Raw genomic sequence first — 15,000 nt, 5'->3', positions numbered from 1 at the left:
TCCATGGAGATGGAGATCAACCGCGGTCCGTGAAGATCATTCGTAGGTGTGAGACAGAGGGAGAGATAAGAGGAGGGAGAGCAAAGAAAGGGAGTGCGGGCGGGTGAGAGAGAGCACAGAGAAAAAGAGAGGAAGAGAGCGAGCAACCAAAAAGAGGAAGAGTCAGTGAGAGAGAGAGGGAGTGCAAAGGGTGAGTACAGGGGGAGAGGAGGAGAAAGAGAGAGAGAGAGAGAGAGAGAGAGAGAGAGCACAGATGGCGCGTGAGGGCTCGAGACAGAGGGTCACGGGAGAGAGAGAGAATCAAATAAAGCTAATAATTAGATTCTAATCAAACTAACTACAGATTCCCAAACTAGTGACCCTTTGCCACCCCCTCAAATTGCAACTTCAGTATATTAAATTGACTGTGATTCACTGTGACTTCATTCAAGAAATCATTTCCCATTAATTATTTAATATAATGCACACCCATACCTTGCCAAACACACACACACACACACACACACACTGAAGTTTACAGCCATAGACAGAGTTCCCGCTCAACACCTGACTGAGTTCCAGTAAAATTTGACTCGACAACATTTTAAAAGACAGGCGCTATCAATCATGAGCCTGCCTGCTCTCTGCTCTGCCCGTTCTCTCTCTCCCTCTCTCACACACATCCCTCACACACACACACACACACATACACTGCCAGCACCGTGCACTTATCCCTCCACTTCATCCACTCACAACTCCACAGCCACCTCAATCATCAAACTCGGCGGCAAAACCGGACAACACCGTTCATCCTGCAAGACCGACAGACCAAACGACCAAACGACTAAACGGCGGAACGGAAAAAACTAAACCGACGGCGATGGAGGCAGAGATAAAAAATAGAACAACAGAGACACTTACTGGCGATCAGCCCCCCCCACCCCCACGCTGTCACGTCTCTCTCTAGACACGCGACCTCCGCGTCTATCCTCCGCGACTCCTCCGCACGCGCGCTCAACCTGTCAGTTCAGCGGCAGGCAACGACTAACCCCCGACTCCCCCTTCCTCTGGCTCAGCCTCCCTCTCCTCGGTCTCTCCTCCTGAACCCCCCCCTCTCCCACCCACACCCCCCCTCTCTCCCCCCCCCCCACCCCTCACTGCAGCTGGTTGTTCCCACTCACTCTCTCGCTCTCTCTCTCCCCCTCTCATTCGCTCCTCTCTCCCCCTCTGCTTTTCCACAGGTCTGCATGGGCCGTGGGCCACAGTAACAAACAATTACAATCCCATTTGCTTTCATCTTAGACACACACACAGATCTGTTTCTCGCATTGTCCTGTCCCCGCGTTGGATGTGTGTGTGTGTGTGTGTGTGTGTGTGTGTGTGTGTGTGTGTGTGTGTGTGTGTGTGTGTTTGCTCACTTCTGTTTTCGTGTGCATGTTTACTGGAGGTTCAGTAATCAGGGCTGCCTGAGGTAACAGAAACGTGCAGATCAGCATAAGCAAGCAGCTTTCAGCCTTCCAAGCTGTCACTGAGCAACACACACGCACACACACACACACAAACACACACATTACATGCATACACACACACACACACACACACACACACACACAGTAGGTGCCTCTGCTGTCTAAATAACCCAGCAGAGTCTGGTAACCTACATTCCCTCTCATGCAGTGGCCCTTGCTGCTGTGTTGTAGGGCACAGCTCCATCTGGTGGCGAGTATGGAACACCACCGCTTCATTGATCCAATGGGCACAAAGGCCATTATGTGTGGCTGAACATTGAACGGCTGAACGGCAGTTCCCCTGGTTGACCACAAGCAAGACCAGCTGACCTGGGAGCTGCCTGGGCAGTCGCATAGGTCAGCGTATAATGACTAAGGAGCATCTACAAAGCACGAAAACAGAATATAATGCAACGCATCTTCTGTAACTGAATGCATAAACAACAGCACACAGACGTCATAGCAAGTTGCAAAATGTCATTCAAAAATCCAGAATTTTTGTACGGTTTTACTACTTTGAGGTGAGGGATGAATTTTTCATCCGAAACCCTTGCTCATCAATCATTCACTTTGTGCCAAGTGGTGGTTGGGGCGTGTTCCAGCTCTGACCTTCCACTCCCCGTGTGTCGGTCTCGCACCGCTGACCCCGCCTTCACCAAGGAGGTCCAGGCGGGGGCCATGAAACAACACGCTGAGCATAATGACCTGCTTACACACACTTAGGTAAGCCAGTGAACGCAGGCTCTTTGTGGCCCACTGATGTGCCATCTGGGACCAGGCGAACGCGTGTACAAATCGAGGAACCAAGTAAGAAAAGTTTAAGCACATTTCACAGTTTACAGTTTAGGTTGAGATTGGATCAAAACCAGAAGCAATTCATGTTTTACTGTTGAGGATTTATTTGACAGGATACTAAACAGAATGTTTTATATACATTTTATGGAACACGCTATTTTAATGAGGGATTTTTGTTTGAATAAAGGCGTCACACAAGGCACCCCATTAATCAGCCTCACATGAAAGTACTTTTTTTTTTAACAGGAGTTCGGTTTAGGATGTGTTAGAAGGTAGATGCGGTTGCCACGGTGACTGACCTTCCGTTGTCACGGCCAACGCCCCACACGCGGATGCTGGCGATTGGCTGAGCGTGGAGCACACTGCGGTCCATTGGGTCGACCAGGTTCAGCATGTTGTTCTCTAGGACCAGGTACATGTCCTTACCCTGGAAACACACACACACACACACACACACACACACACACACACACAAGCACACACACACACACACACACACACACACACACACACACACACACACACACACACACACACACACACAAACACACAGGGTTGTAATGGGCTGATCCAAGCTACTTTTCTATGTATACATGAACTATTTTTGTGTGTGTGTGTCTGTGTGTCTGTCTGTGTCTGTGTCTGCATGCGTGTGTGTGTGTGTGTGTGTGTGTGTGTGTGTGTGTGTGTGTATGGGCCAGCATCACTCTTTTGGCTCTGAAAGTGTGTAAATAAATGATAACAAGAGGCGAAGCACTTCCTTTCTCTCCATCTTTCTATCTCCCCCTCCCTTTCCTGTGTCCTGTCATCTCAAATTACATTAAACAGTAGTGAGAGACAGGGGGGAGAAAGAAAGGCGAGGAGGGAGAGAGACATAAGCCATTCTGATGCATGGGGAGACCAGGGGTGGCTACAGCTCTGGAAAATTAATGATTTTTCTTCATCCTGCGGGATGATCTCACTCCACTACATTACATACATCTTTGCTTCCAAACCCGTGACTCTTTTTTCTCTTCCCCCCCCCCGACTGCTGCAGCATTGCAGCCAGAGGTGAAGCAGCCGTGAGCCACAACGCCTCCACCTCGTTCGGGGTGGTGGTGGTGTGTGCGGGACGTACTGCCGCTGTAAGAAACGGCTCCGAGCTGCGGACTTATCGATGAAACCATAAAAGTGGAGCAGAGGAGTCATCTGAACCCCACCACCGCGTGAACACACAATAGCGCGTCGTATGTGTGCTGCTGCGCTCCGTCTCTCTCGCGCGCCGACGCACGGACACACACACACACACACACACACACACACACACGCACGCACACACACACACACACACACACACACACACGCACGCACCTCTCCCCAGATTCCCACGGTGTCCCGGATGTCGTTCTTGCTGTAGGAGAGCTGACGGATGCAGTTGTTAACGGCAACGCTGCTCTTGCCCGGAGCCAGGTCATCCTCTGCCATCTCCACCCAGCCCAGAGAGCGCACCGCGAAACACTGGAGGAGAGACGGGGAACACACGCAGACACACACACACACACACACCACACAGACACAGACAGACACACCACACACACACACACACACACACACACACCACGCAGACACAGACAGACACACCACACACACACACACACCACGCAGACACAGACAGACACACCACACACACACACACACACAGACAGACACACCACACACACAGACACACCAGACAGACACACCACACACAGACACAGACAGACACACCACACACACACACACACCACGCAGACACAGACAGACACACCACACACACAGACACACCACACAGACAGACACACACCACACACAGACAGACACATCACACACAGACAGACACATCACACAGACACACCACACAGCGCACAGACACACACACACACACCACACAGACACACACACACCACACACAGACAGACACATCACACACAGACAGACACATCACACAGACACACCACACAGCGCACACACACACAGACAGACACATCACACACAGACAGACACATCACACAGACACACCACACAGCGCACAGACACACACACACACACACACCACACACAGACAGACACATCACACACAGACAGAACACACACACGTGATATTAGACACTTGCACAACACATACAGTACCAACGTGTAAAGTCCACATGAACATGAACAGAGGATCAAAATGGTGGCGGCAAATTTTGAAAGGGAGATGGATAACAAGACAGCAAGTCACGAACAACACCATAGATATTCTCATCACATAGACTGTGAAAAGCAGCGCTGGTGTGTCTATCGTGGCACTTTTTGAGGTGCCCTCCAGCAGTAGGATTCATTAAGTCGTTAATACGGCCCACGATGCTGAGGCTGACCGCTGCGGGCCGGCCCTACCAGCTCGCCCGCGTTTGAAAAAAAAGTGTCTGTTAAAAAACATCTGTCAAAGAAACACAGCACAGAGGCCTGGCGGTCCCTGCAGCCTTCTGAAATGGACCAGAACCTAAAGGCACAAACTGGTCAGGGGAGGACGGAGGGAGGGAGAGAGAGAGAGATGGAGGATGCGAAAGCCCCATTTCCATGCGCGTGTCCTCATCAAGTATTCATGTGAATGCAGCAGTCCATTGAGAAGGCAGTAGGGAGCCTGATGGGACATGCAGGGTGAATGAATTGGGCCAGTAAAAGAAGCGCACGATTACAGAAGGGCACATAAAAAGAGGTATGGGGAAATGAAAGAGGGCACGTGTGTGTGTGTGTGTGAGTGAGGGAGAGAGAAGGAGTGCATGTTAATAGGAGATTGTGTGTGTGTGTGTGTGTGTGTGTGTGTGTGTGTGTGTGTGTGTGTGTGTGTGTGTGTGTGTGTGTGTGTGTGTGTGTGTGTGTGTGTGTGTGTGTGAATGCATGCGCATGTGTCTGTGCATTAACTTTTATTCTGCTATCGGATGGGATCCCAGATTGGAATGGAGTAAGCATGTAGTCCTGGGGCAGAATGTGCTTTCTATATACAGGCACGGCTGAATTCACTCTCTCTCTCTGTCTCTCTCTCTCTCTCTCTGTGCGTGTGTGGCCAGATTCCAAAGCAGATGTCATGGAGTTGGTTTTAAGGGGGATTGAACCCAAAAGCGTTTTTCGTTTCAGCATAGGGTTATGTCGTAAAAGGCTATCACCTGGTAATGTATGCCAGAAGAACTGCCAACCAGTTTGTGAATATAAGTAGCCCGAAGTAGGCATGGGTCGTAACCATGAGGATAACCCACCCACACTCCTACTCTCAGCCCAAAATGCCTTTTTGTGTTAGAATTCGAGACTGGGAGTTCACTTACATTTAACATCAAACCTAAACTATCTTCAAACCCTCTGTGGTAACACTTATCACAAAATGTATTGTATTTGTGTCCTTATGTTTGAATGCCATAATGATATAATCTATCAGTATTGAAATGGAGCCTGTGGGAAAATGCTTCTGAGCCTGTGGCAAAATCTTTTGTCCACTTGGGGGCAGCATTGCTACGCAATTGCCAGGGCAGCTGTGAGCCACGAAAAACACAGACAGTAAACAACAATAAACACACGCTGGGCATAAAAGACCAAAACACAGACTGCTTTGGAGGAAAAGAGGCCATGGCAGCAGAGAATGTGTTTGTGTGGCTGGAACGTTAATTATACTTCCCAGCAGCTGACAGTGGGCTTATAGATGGCCCATAAGTACAGTACTTGTGTAGGCTAACAAGGCTTCTGGCACCGCTCATATCTTGTAAAGAGAAGGCTTTTTTAGGCTTGTTTTTGGAGCCAAGTTTCTGTCGAAAGGTGCTTAAAGGCTTTGTTTGTGTGTTTTGAACCGGTGCATACACAGATTTCCGCATACCCCATCACAGAGAGAGCTGTCAGCCAGCTGGTCATTAATAAATCAATTTTCTTATTCAAGAGTTAACATTAAAATGACAATACCTAATTGATCTGCAATTCATGCAAAAATGTATTCAGAGCGTATCATGCTCATATGGTTCGTACGTCAATCTACGTTGATTCACACTCCTCCTGAGTGGTGCAATAAAAAAGGGATTTAATTGCATAATCTGCATTGCATCATAACACAAAAGCTCTGAACTCAACTCACCTTTGTTTCTGAATCACAGTTACTTCCGCTAGACGTCTCTTCTTCCACTGGTTGGGGGTTCCTGAGAGAGAGAGACAATGACCATTTTGAAACGGCTTGTATTCAACCAGGCTCCGCTCATGTGAGCAGAAAGGCCATAATCCCGCTATGAACATACACCCCAAAAACAGCTCCGTGGAGCTCCATGTGTGGGCTCATTCCACGGCCACAAGGAAGGTGGAATTCAGAGAGCGCTATGGTCACCGCATTTCACTTGAACTGTGGACACTGGTGTGTTTAGAGTTCACCTGGACTATGCATACTAGCCTCCTCCCTTACCCCCCACCGCCACTTCCTCCTCCCTTATTCTCCTAAAAACCCACTGATTGCATGTTGTATGTCCTGGCACTTAATGTACGCACTGATTGTATGTTGTCCGTCCTGGCACTTAAAATAGTACTTAGTATCGTATAGCATCTTATCCTAGCTTTCTTTGATGTACACGGGGAATGGGTTACCATAGCAATTGCAAGTGCTTGGCACTTGTTTCTATGACCATCTTTACTGTACTGACAGCGAGCGTAAGTCACTTTGGATAAAAGTGTCTGTTAAATGTGGTGTGTGTGTGTGTGTGTGTGTGTGTGTGTGTGCACGCGTGTGTGTGTGCGGGTGTGTGTGTGTGTGTGTTGCTACCGGGCTCACCTTAGTTTGAGCGATGCGTAGCGAAGCGTTGCCCCCTCAAACTCCTTCAGGCTGGGGTCAGGGTTCACTGTGGCGGCCTGCAGGTCCTGGTGCACACAGATGACGTCATCAGAGGGCGACGTGAACACAAACGGTAGCAGCCGTTCTCAACAGATGGGGGCCACCATGCACCCTCATAGATATATATATATATATACACTGACTGACTAGATATCGCATTCGGCTCCTAAGCATGCGTCGACAATGCCGCCGTCCTGCCGCGGGGGTAACCACACCACCTGAATGAATGGACGTCCGATGAGACGCGGGTGGTTACGCCGCGGCAAGACGGCATTGATGCATACCTTCCACTGAACAGCACAGCTCAGGCGATAGCTAGTCAGTCTATATATATATCCATGATGCACCCTGAGGTAGGCCACGGACTCTGGGCGGGGGAACATACGTGATGTAATGCGATCGGACATGCGGTGTACAACATCAGAAGTGAATAAAAATACAAAGACACATGCACGGAAAACTGTCAAGTCCTGTTAAAGATTTAAAAAAAAAAACATTCCTAAAAACCCAGCGGTGAAAAGGAAAAAGTCACTGAGTGCCTTCATTCAGCCACACGTCATAAGCTGTGCCCTCATGTGTCAGTTGTGAGGACCAAACCTTTGAGCGGTCCGCTGTCAGGTTTGGGAGGAGTCCAAGCAAGGCCAAACATGCGTGTTCTCACCAGGCACCACGCAACACTCACGCAGAACACGTTTTGATATGCAGGTACAAAGTGGGTGACAACACAACTCTTAACACTTTACATTATACTTGCCTTCCAAACCTCACTATCAATCTTTCCACCAAATTCACTCCACACCGGTTTCTACGCACACGCACGTACAAACAAACAAACAACAAACAGACGAACAAACGAACAAGGCGGTGGAGGAGGTGGTGGTGGAGGAGGAGGAGGATGGAGGTAGGTGGAGTTCAAGACAAAGACAGGGGGGGGCAAAGTGAGAAGAGAAGGGAGGGGGGGGGGGGGAGAGACAGGAGAAGTCTGTTAGCTAGCCAGCCAGCTCACTGCACACTGTGCTTTGTTTCAATCAAGAGCAGAGCCACACAACATCGTGACAACCAGATGTTGGGTCAGCTGGCGTTTGCCCCCATCGAATATCTAACTAGCCACGGAGAATTGTCTGATTCTGGATTAGTACAACACACACACACAAACACACACACACACAACTTTTGTGGGAGTGCACAATGAATATCGACCGTTATTACTTGTTTGGTCATTTGACTTTTTACACAGTGCAAACACACAGACACACAATGATGCAAACAAACACAACTGCTTTGAGTACATTTGCTTTTAGAATGCTCAAAGTAGCTATTGTTGTCCATAACGTGATCGCTTCAGGGGGCTAGGCAGACAACAATGGCTGGCAAACTGCCTTTAAAGGGAACAGGGAAAAGGGTATTATGGGTATCTACTTTCAGGACACTCAACAATAAAGTCATGAATATTTAAAAAAAATAAAAAAGTGGGTATTTGTTGTAGTATACAGTGGCCAAGAGATCAACGCTGGCTGCTACATGGTATCAAGACAAATTGCTATTCATTCCAAGACAAACACACACTTGTAGAAAGCACAGGATGCTTATAAGACAAAGGGCAGAGCTAATGCAGAGCTGACCAGGGCCGTGACCAGGGCCGTAACCAGGGCCGTAACCAGGGCGACAATAGAGCCATAGAAAGGGTAAGACAGAGGATCAGCTGCTTTACCTTGTCCTCATGCAGCTGAGAGGAACCCTCCTGGTCAGACACGCCCTGCAGAGAGGCGGAGCGAGGCTAGAAACAAGGAGAGAGGGAGAGAAAGAGCAAGAGACAGAGAGCGACAGAGAGAGAGAGAGTCAAAGAGCAATAGAGAGCAAGAGTGGGAGAGCGAGACAGAGACAGACAGAAGTGAGAGAGACAGAGACAGAAAGAGAAAGAGACAGAAACAGAGGGACGATTATTTCAAATTATGAAGCAAAAGGACAGACAAATATATATAATATCCATATTGGGATATCTACATAATATACATACATACATACATACGTACATACATACTATATTCAAGCATGCTAACACAGTGAAGAAGATGTGTCGACATCACAGCAGAACAACCAAAAATGCCAGCTCTAATCCAACCACAGCTGTTGCGTTTCGACATGCTGCGTGTGTTATTTATACATTTGGGTCCTCTGCATGGTGCTTATGGACAATGGGTTTCAAGCTCCGGCGGGCTCCCTCCGTCCTCCCTCTGTCGATGACTGATCAACATCCTCCTCCTTCTCCATCACTGCCCCCCCCCCCCCCCCCCCCCCTCCTCCATGGGGTCACCCACGCTCCCAGCGCCCTGGCCGGTGTCGCCCTGGCCCAACCAGTAACACACAGTTGCTCCCCAGCACCTCCTCTTTGTGTCGGCTCCCACGTCTGTATGTCGGCTGATACTATCGGGTTCGTGGGGGAAGAGAGTATAGCGGCGTTTTCTTTGCTGCTGTTATTGTGAGCTGCCTTCATCTCAGAACGTGTTTCAGAACTGTTGATCTGTTGGGTCCGCGTCTTCTGGAAAAGAAACAGGATCTTTCTCCCCGTCCCCGCACGGGCCTCCTGGGAGGAATGCTAGGGTTACGTCCACACCGCCCCCGGCCGGCTAAATGTGTCCAATGCGTCTTTCCTTTCCCTCTGTTTTGACCTTATGTCTACACTGGACACTAGAACGATGTCTCCCTCCAGCCAAAACAGATATAAAATAAACCAAGTCTCTAAAATGGAAATAATAACAATGATCTCATAACATCACCCTTCTGTTGCTGTGGGGACTGGGACAGAGCGGGTATATTTCTGAAAAAACACGGTGACCTATGGGGTTATTGTGAACCGAACATCAGCAGTCGGCTGCGATGGTTCCAGGGCGGACGGTGTCTTCAAGACGCTGGAGAAATGGGGAGATGTATGGGTGGGGGGGGGAAAACTACAAAGTTTAGCTATTTTGATCGTGGACGGGGCCTCAGGGGGGCCCCCGGCGAGAGGAGGGACCTACGAAGTAGCAGCTGTTGACGAAGCCGCAGGAGGGCATGATGGGCTGGTGGGCGGGGAGGGGCTCCAGGGAGCTGTCAGAGGTGGTGCTGCCCGACCGGGGCGACGCCCCGAAGAAGATTTCCGTCTGGGATGACTATGGACAGGCACACACACACACACACACACACACATTTTTAAAAGGCATCACAACAAATATCTCCATAGGCCGTATGTTTGTGTATGCCTGCGTGTGTGTATGTGTGTGTGTGTGTGTGTATGCATCAGTATGCATCTGTTCGCGTCCTGTTCCTCACCACACCTGTGGCCTCACCTGGAAGCGTGCGTGAGTGTGTGTGTGTGTGTGTGTGTGTGTGTGCGTGCATGTCCGCGTGTGTGCATGAGTTTGTGTGTCAAGAGTGCATGCACGCCTGCCTGTGTGCATGTGCATGTCTGCGCATGTGTGTGTGCATGCATCTGCATGCGTGTGTGCACGTGTCTGCATGCTTGTGTGCACATATGTGTGTGCAATGCGTGTGTGCACGTGTCTGGCATGCGTGTATGCACGCGTGTGCGCGCCCTTCCCCTCACCTGGAAGTCCGGTGTGGGCGAGGGGCTGGCTGAGCTGCTGGAGTGTGTTCGTGGCGCGGACTCCATGTCTCCCCCCAGGGCCGGGGCGCCGGCCTGGGGGTCCGCCGGCCCCCCGGGGGCCGGGGCCCCGGGGGCGGCGCAGGGCCTCTCCCACTGGGTGGTCCCGGTGGGGATGTGCCAGTAGTACACCCCGGCCATGTCCGTGATCTTCTTCCATCCCGGGGGGAGGTCAGGGTCGGTCTGGAACGACGGCTCGCTCCAGATATCTGCGGACACACGCGCAAGGCGTTCACGCACACACGACATAGGTTTAATGTCGTTGTTTCTCGAGTCAATGTTTTTTTGGGGGGGTTTGGAAAAGTGTAAAATGTCTAAAAACAGTGATCACAAACTTTGATACGACTGCGAAACTAAAATGACGACAAAAATAGGTTTGTTGAATTATTGAATAACTTGATCTTAAAAAATCTGCATGAGCCAGAAATAGACGCCTCAGCCGCTTTTTTTTTAAGACTAGGCCCCTACAATATTGAGAACGATGCTTTATTACAATTGCATGATACAAGTTCAAAAGGAAAACTTTTGAACTTGTTGGGTGTGGATGAAGGGGAACCTGAGCTATACCTAAGTGGCTGTGATATAGAAGGTGGGTAAATAAGATCAACAAGGACAGGAGACGCTGGTCTAAATGACCTGTATACAGTGCAACACACATGAACAAACCCATACCAGACAGAGAGACATACATGTTCTGGGCAGCGACTGACCAGGGCTGAACAGCAGCTGCGACAGCACTGACCATGTCTTTCCATGGGCTGACAGCTGAATTAAATCTCTTAACACCATTTTACATGCCCCCTATATTGCTCACACACACACACACGCACACACACACACACATGCACACGCACACACACGCACACACACACACACACACACACACACACACACTCAGTAAATGAAAGCTTTGTTGCGGCAGGCCTAATGTTACTTTCCATTGCCTTAGATGCCCATGCCATTAAGTCATCATGTGGCTAACCCTATCCTGCAATGCCAGTGGAAAAGGTTCGCCATTAGCCTTTAGTATTTCCCCTAAATTGTCCGACCTTTCGTAGCTACATTAAGTGACAGCTTTACTCGTTGTGCTATTTTCTCTTCGATGATAACATGTAGAGAGATCCACCCTCCACCCATATTTAGTGAGTTGTAGTTAAGCAGAATCTAAATCCTTGTAATATGGGCCACAGTAGGCTACAGTTGTATGAGATGCATGATGTATGCTGTGAGGTGCACTGTTAACAGAGAGAACCTAAACACAGTGCTTTACCTGAATCAGCACTTCCTTCCAGTCTATACATTGCCTCGTTATCAGTCGCACAGGGACACAGTGTTGTATTAACAATGTATTAATATACTCTATGATTAACCTACTTATTCAAAGATTCAAAGGTTTTCATTTGTCCCATACTCAATATCAGGAAGAGGACCTGGTTGACATGCAAGCACGACCAATCACAGATCGTTTGCCAGACACAGACCCGTGGCGAAGCAGCTGGGATTTACAATTGCACACCGAAAATAAAAACAAAATAGATGATATGGAGTGAACTAAAGCCCAGGATGTAAGCACAAGACAAGCAGACAATTGTGTCTTTGGTTTCCTCAAGACGTCACGAGGCGACTTGCTCTCTGGATCAGACGTTTAGCAGCACATGGTGATGCATCGCCCATGAACGTAAGAGGCCGGTACCCCCTGGTCGTAGGCTACACACACAGCCAATAATGATTATGATGTGAACAGAGTTCTCCTGCTGAGTGCAGACTGCTGTGCTGCAGCTGGCCTCTGGGGCCCTGGTGGTACAGAGGTTGTATAATGCTCGTGGACCGCCCGCCTGTGTTCAGCCATTGGCAACCCCCAAATCAAATCAACTCACAGTAGATGCAATGCAAAAGCGGATGTCCAAAAATGGTATATTAAATGGCCTGCCTAGCACAAGGAGCTCAGACGGCCGTGTTACACAACGGTCATCGATTTGAACCTTATAAGTAAATCTCATCTAGTTATTGGTGGGGGTTGTTCTTCCGGTGCTATACAAGCGGGGTTTAGCATGGTGGGTAGGAACTGACGTGTACACACACACACACGCACACACACACACACAAACGCACACACACACACACGCACCATTTTATTATTTATTTCAATAATTTGTGTTTGTGGTTTAGATGTCAAGGATGGTGAATCTGCCGGTCATGACAAGGATCCACAGAAATGTCACGATGAATAGAACACCCGGTTCTCAAAAGTGCTGACCTCGCTGATGAAACCACGACAACAGCAGTATTTCACCATGACAACCAGTTTGGTGCAGATTGAGATGGTTTTCCCGAGTGCATCGGCACATGCACACATGTCTATCTATGCAATAAATCTAAACAATGTGTGGATGTTAATGCAGGCCAACATGCACACTCGTAGACAACTTATTTTATACAAAGCAGACACACTGACATTCAGAGACGGCGAGACCATTTATTAAACATTGTGTTTAGTTTAAAAAGAAGAACACACAAACAAGGTGTGTGTGTGTGTGTGTGTGTGTGTGTGTGTGTGTGTGTGTGTGTGTGTGTGTGTGTGTGTAAATCCACATACACACACACACACACTGATCTCCTATGGTTTGCGTTTACACATGAATCAGTGCAGATAACTGATGCACTGCCTTCTGGGAGATGAAGTCTTTCTCAGGCCATTGAAGAATTAGGTCAGCACCAGCGAACAACATCTAGCAGAGGAGACTTAGTGGCATTATGTGCTCCAGGGAGGATGGCGAACGGAGAATCGGGGTTCAGTAGAGGTTGAAATAGCCAGAAAACACCCCCTCTCTCTGTCTCTCCTCAATGCACACATACACAGTCCGGGAGAAAGCCGAGGACTGCACACCTACACCACCAGGCTGGCTGATGTAGTGTCATGCTGGCTTGGCTCTTTGCCTCTACGCAGTAAATCCTCGTCTCCACATCCACGCAACCGGGGCTGATTAGCGTTAGCATCGTTAGCTTCGTACTTTGATTGAACTCCAATGAAATAATGTAAACGTGTTTTGTTTTTTAAAACGCTTAGTACCGTCGCAGTGTTTGGGCACGCGGGCACGACGTACACAATGCGTTGGCATCCCCGGCTAAGGTAGCACCTGTGGTCGAGTTAGCATGCATACCACCCCAGAGTTTAGCCAGGGGAGGGGAGGGGGGGGGGGGGGGCGCCCCGTCTCACACAGAAATATCATGCACCTCTCTGCTCACCGCTCTAATGCTCACTACAGCAGATGTACTCTATTTCAAAACACAGGCATACAGACATACAGACATACAGACACACACACACACACACACACACACAAACTAGCTCCTGCATGTGGACGGCAGACCTACGACGCATGTCCCCCGACACACGCCCCCCCCCCCCCCCAATCCTCCACCCCCCTAGCCCCCCCCCCGGCGAGCCCCCCTGTACCCGATCGCACGTCCGCACACCTACCCTCATAGTTGAGGATCACAATCGCCAGCATGTAGTCTTTGCCCAGCATCATAGTGAGCGATCTGCCTCTCGCAGCGACCGTGTCCTCGTCTGAGCACACACACACACACACACACACACACACACACACACACTCTCCCAGCACACACACACACACTCAGCCTCGTCTCAAGACAGAGCGAGAGAGAGGGGTCGACAAGCATGAGCACACCCAGGTACGACCAGAAAGAACAGCAAGATGGCAGTTTTGTGGGGAGAGTGGCTGGACTGAGAGGCGTGTGTGCTGGGGCACGCTGTCACGACGACGGGGGGAATATAAAGATGTGGGGCAGAGGAGGGTGGGTGATATAAGCTGAAGAGTTATGGAGAGATGGCAGGAGAGCTCTAGAGAGAGAGAGTCGACAACTTTAGTGAAGAGACACACAGAAGGACCGACACTGAGTCAGAGCCAGAGAAGGAGACACACTGGGGAAGAACAGGCGAGAGAGAGAGAGAGAGAGAGAGAGAGAGAGAGAGAGAGAGAGAGAGAGAGACGATTGATTTAAATTATAACGCAAAAGGACAGACAACATATATTCAAAATGCATGTTGGGATAAAATATACAGAGAGAGAGAGAGAGACACTAGGGTTAGAGAGAGAGATTAGGTTGGACAGAGTACAACCAGAGCTGCATATCCCCTGAAGCTGAGCAGTCTCTGCTGTAAGAGCGCTCTCTCTCTCCCCCATTCCTCTCTCACACAC

The 15,000-nt window shown here is 49.4% G+C and overlaps 1 protein-coding gene across 1 annotated transcript in view; it reads right to left on the bottom strand.

The window, feature by feature from the left end:
• The window catches only part of LOC311340487 (amyloid beta precursor protein binding family B member 2-like), a gene marked incomplete at its 3' end in the record, with an annotated part of 34,945 nt that overhangs the window by 3,817 nt on the left and 16,128 nt on the right, over positions 1 to 15,000 (bottom strand). Inside the window, exons 5-12 of the mRNA XM_084465369.1 lie at positions 10,721 to 10,986; positions 10,155 to 10,286; positions 8,849 to 8,914; positions 7,892 to 7,942; positions 7,078 to 7,163; positions 6,397 to 6,457; positions 3,633 to 3,779; positions 2,582 to 2,709 (exon numbers count right to left, since the gene is read on the bottom strand). Of these exons, the coding sequence (XP_084321495.1) occupies positions 2,582 to 2,709; positions 3,633 to 3,779; positions 6,397 to 6,457; positions 7,078 to 7,163; positions 7,892 to 7,942; positions 8,849 to 8,914; positions 10,155 to 10,286; positions 10,721 to 10,986 (937 nt within the window). The remainder of the gene's footprint in view (positions 1 to 2,581; positions 2,710 to 3,632; positions 3,780 to 6,396; positions 6,458 to 7,077; positions 7,164 to 7,891; positions 7,943 to 8,848; positions 8,915 to 10,154; positions 10,287 to 10,720; positions 10,987 to 15,000) is intronic.

This window comes from Micromesistius poutassou (genome assembly GCF_964030765.1).
Source record: "Micromesistius poutassou genome assembly, chromosome: 3".
Lineage (NCBI taxonomy): Eukaryota > Metazoa > Chordata > Actinopteri > Gadiformes > Gadidae > Micromesistius > Micromesistius poutassou.
Note: the sequence above shows the minus strand (reverse complement) of the source record. Positions and strands in the feature narration are given on the sequence as shown.